The sequence below is a fragment of the Pinus tabuliformis genome, chromosome 1_2 (assembly GCF_031772625.1).
Source record: "Pinus tabuliformis cultivar Carrire ecotype Pingquan chromosome 1_2, CPIR1, whole genome shotgun sequence".
In the NCBI taxonomy this organism is placed as follows: Eukaryota; Viridiplantae; Streptophyta; class Pinopsida; order Pinales; family Pinaceae; genus Pinus; species Pinus tabuliformis.
In genome coordinates this window covers 22,420,299-22,424,441 of record NC_142298.1, presented here as the reverse complement: position 1 = coordinate 22,424,441, position 4,143 = coordinate 22,420,299, and the positions used below count along the sequence as shown (strand labels likewise).

The following is a 4,143-nucleotide window of genomic DNA, read 5'->3' as shown; positions in this document are numbered from 1 at the left end:
TAAGAGTTTCGTGAAGTGATGCAACCAAAGTCTCACATGAAGAGTCTCATGAAGTGATGCAGCCAAAGTCTCACATTAGTTTCAATCTCTCTCGCTCGAACACGGGTTCTGTTCATAAAAAAGAGCATTAACAAAAGAGCACAAGACACAAAGAAATAATGGAATCTGATTGGGAGCACAAGTCACTTGGGAGTACGAGTCAAGAAATTCATTTGGCGAAACCACTCAATTTTCATCCAAGAAAGCATGATTTATTCATAAGGTTAACACATTTTTTCAAAGTTATTTCAAGGAGTCTCTTAAAAAAATTGTGCAATGGAGTACATTCAGTTTAAAAGGCACTCTTATGTTCCATTGAGTAAAAAGGGTTTTATTCCTAAAGGTTTTTTTTATATTAAAAAACAATCATTCTCTTATATTAAAAGGGGCTTCATTCATGGTTATTTTTTAAAGAGGGCTTTAAAAAAAAAACAACAACCATTCAAGTTGGTTGTGAGTATTATAACATTTAAAGAATGGGTTTATGATAGCTTCTGTGAATGAAGCATTGTTTTTTTAGAGAAATTGTATATCTATTTTTTTTGTTGAAGCTTATAAAGAGAGAAGCCACCACAAAGATGTTTTCATTACAAAAAATCATATTTTCTATAAGTCAATTTTCTTATTGAGATGCAGTTGGCGAACGCTAAAAAATAGGAAAATCCAAAATGCTAAAAATTTCAAGCAACAACTAGAGATGTATGAAGTTTTTTTGGAAGAATCAGAAGTGAAGAGGCAAAATGATGCTTTCACATTAAAACAGATAAAAGAAGTTGTAGATGAAAAAATTATTCCCTTGATTTCATATGCCAAGATAGCCAAGGAGTCTTGGGACACCCTTGAGAGGAGTTTTGGTGTAAAGGGAAGCATTGAAGTTGAAGATTAAAATTTTGTTGAATCCCACTATGCTAAGTCGCAAGTGGATGATAATTGTGATAAATTTGTAGAAGTAGAGAAGGAGCACATAGATACCCATCAATCCCACGTGCACGGCCACAAGCGGATGACAATTTGGTGATTCTAGCAACATAACTTGTTGATGACAACTTGGTCAATCCAACGAGAGAGCTTGTTGATGACAATTTGGTGAATCGAGCAAGAGATCTTGTTGATGACACTGCAACTACCATTGGAGTAGGCAATACTATGGTAAATCTAGCAATTGATATTGTTGATATAAAATTTGATGAATATTTGTTGAGTAAAGATGAGTGGTTGCAGATGATGTAATAAAACCATCATATTGACATGATGTTATTTGGTAAGATAATCCCACTTGAATCTGGAAAATAAGTGGTTGACAACCTATGTGCAACAACACACGTTAGTACAGATGTGGAAGAGATAAAGACAAAGATAGAGACAGAGGTAGAGGTAGAGGAAAATAAGGAAGCCCACAAGGAGAAAACATAGACAGAGGCAGAAGTAGAGCTAGAAGTGGAACAAGAGAAAACTATCATTACAAAGCATAAGGAACAAAACCAAAGTGGTTCTGCAGATATTCTTAACCCTAACATTCATTTTCAATGTGGAAGTACACAGATCGATTATGAAGAAGAGTTAAATTTACTTAAAGCAAGACTTGCAACACCATGTCTAGATGAAGTATGCATAGAGGTTGCAACAATGAACCTTAAAGACAACTTTGATGATGAGAATATTAATGAATTTTTCAAGTATAGGAGTCATAAAGAGATGAAATTGTATTATGGACTTATGTTGCAGTAAAAGATGGATGATGAAAAGAACACTACAAAAGATGACATGTGGCAGTAGTCCACACAAGCGTTGTCTTTTGAAGAAGTCCAAGACATACTTAGACAGCCTGGAACAATGGAAGACCTGCATTAGCCTGAAACAAGTTAGAGCCTCCAAGACATGGAAGAAGAGAAAAAGAAAAGTAAATGTAATTGAGGTCATTTTTTAAAATTACAAGTCTGGCTGTGACATAGACCACTAGGCATGTTAATTAAACTTTTATGCGGTTGAAATTAAAGGAGAGTGTTGGAGAATCTAATTGCAATCACTTAATAGGTGCCACAACCATCCATCTAAGTGTCATAGTTAGTTGAGATTACTATATTTATCTTGAATTCAGTTGAGTCTTACTACATTCATTTATTGTTGATGTCTTCACTATAATCTTATTTAACTGTTTCAGAATATTATTGTTGATTTCTTCAATATAATCTTATTATTATAGCCTTTTCCCTCAATGTAACGTATGTCTTGTCTCTTGTGAACAATAAAGTATAGAACGATGTAAATTGGATCAAAGAAAGATTGCTTATATCCTTACTTTATGTGATAACGAAAACCCACTATCTTTTCCTTATCCCTACTTTTTATGTGATAATGATGGCCTATTTCAATTGGTTCTTTTTGTGTCTTTGTGAAACATATAGCAGAAATGATAAATAAATGGCGCGTACTAAACTGCGACTCCATCTGTACATCACGCTCTCTGATGTTTGTTTTTTCTTCCGAAATTTCCTCGTGCCCTCTGCGCATTCAGTGACTATTGCCGTGGCTTATTGTACATCACACATTTTATCTTAATCATTTTCTGAGTAAAATTTTCCACATAGTCAGTCTGATAGAATAAGAATTTCGTCGGATATTTGTGATCGCTGGTTTAAGGCGGCCTTGACCATCTAGAAGTTGATATGACCCTCGTGCATTATACGCTACGCTAAGATCAAGTTTTGGCTGGCTACCCTCGCCTATATATAGAGTCTCACCTGTCATATACAAGCATGAAATAAGCTCAACTGCAATTCCTTCCTTGTGTTGCGCTGTTTTGTAGTTGTGTTTAATTACTTGCGGGTGGCCGTTGCAATGGGGGCAAGAACATTGGCAGTTTCGGTTTATGTTACAGCAACACTAGCATTAATATTTAATCTCTATGTTCAAGGTAAAGTGGTAATCCCTCGACTGTATTTTATGTACGTATCATATTTGTTTGTTTTGGTGAGTACCTGTCATAAATAAATAATTGTTTGCTTTGGTAAGTGCAGAAGCTACGGGTGCGACGTTTGTGATCCAGAACCAGTGTTCATACACGGTATGGGCCGCAGGAATTCCCGTCGGTGGCGGTCAAGCACTGGGGCAGGGGCAATCATGGAGTGTTAACGTGCCCGCAGGAACAAGTGCAGGCAGATTTTGGGGACGTACGGGATGCTCCTTCGATGCCTCTGGTAAAGGAAGCTGCAGCACTGGTGACTGCGGCGGCGTGCTCAGCTGTACACTCTCGGGACAGCCTCCTACAACGCTGGTTGAATATACTCTGAATGGGGGCAGCAATCAAGATTACTATGACATCTCCGTAATTGATGGTTTCAATGTCCCTCTCTCCCTAACTCCCTCCAACGGTGGCTGCATTGCACCCACTTGCAAAATGGACAAGTGCCCGGATGCCTACCTATATCCCAGTGATAACACTAAAACCCACGCTTGCGCTTCTGGTGCTAATTACAACGTTATATTCTGCCCTTGATGAGAAGCTTATCATACTGAATTCTCTGTTCGTTACATAAAATCCATCCCTGCTTATAATACCTTATTCTCTGTTCGTTACATAAAATCCATCCCTGCTTATCATACCTTATTCTCTGTTCATTACATAAAATCCATCCCCACCTTTGATAGGTAAACCGAATTCTATGCAGTATCATATCTACAATACGAATATTACAATCAACATATTTATAATAAGAGTACCATTGTGCGCAAGAAGATGTATCCCGTAAAAAGGAAGTTCTATCCTGTGAAAAAGGGTAGGCATAATTATTTTTATAATATTTTTATTTCTTAGTTTGTAAATGAGTGATGTTATTTTGGATATCTTTATCGTGTCTATATCGATCAATTTGGATATATTTACAACCTAGATCAATTGATTTTAAATGATTTATTAAATAAATATAGTTGATTTCGTGAATTTTATTTTTAATTAATTATTGTTAACATATATTTTGTTATTAAAAATATTTATGTAATTTTATTAATTAACCAATTTTATTTTCCATTTATATAATACACTGTTATATTTGCAATATTAATCATATCACATTTACATATAAATTTGAGAAAGAGAAATATAAC

At 35.6% G+C, this 4,143-nt stretch overlaps 1 protein-coding gene across 1 annotated transcript; it reads left to right on the top strand.

Annotated features, from left to right (window-relative positions):
- Window positions 1-2,810: 2,810 nt before the first annotated feature.
- On the top strand, window positions 2,811-3,839 carry LOC149204136 (thaumatin-like protein). Its single transcript, XM_089393212.1, has 2 exons — window positions 2,811-2,953; window positions 3,057-3,839. The coding sequence occupies exons 1-2, from the start codon at window positions 2,878-2,880 to the stop codon at window positions 3,533-3,535; spliced, it is 555 nt and encodes a 184-aa protein (XP_089249338.1). The 5' UTR covers window positions 2,811-2,877; the 3' UTR covers window positions 3,536-3,839.
- Window positions 3,840-4,143: the final 304 nt, after the last annotated feature.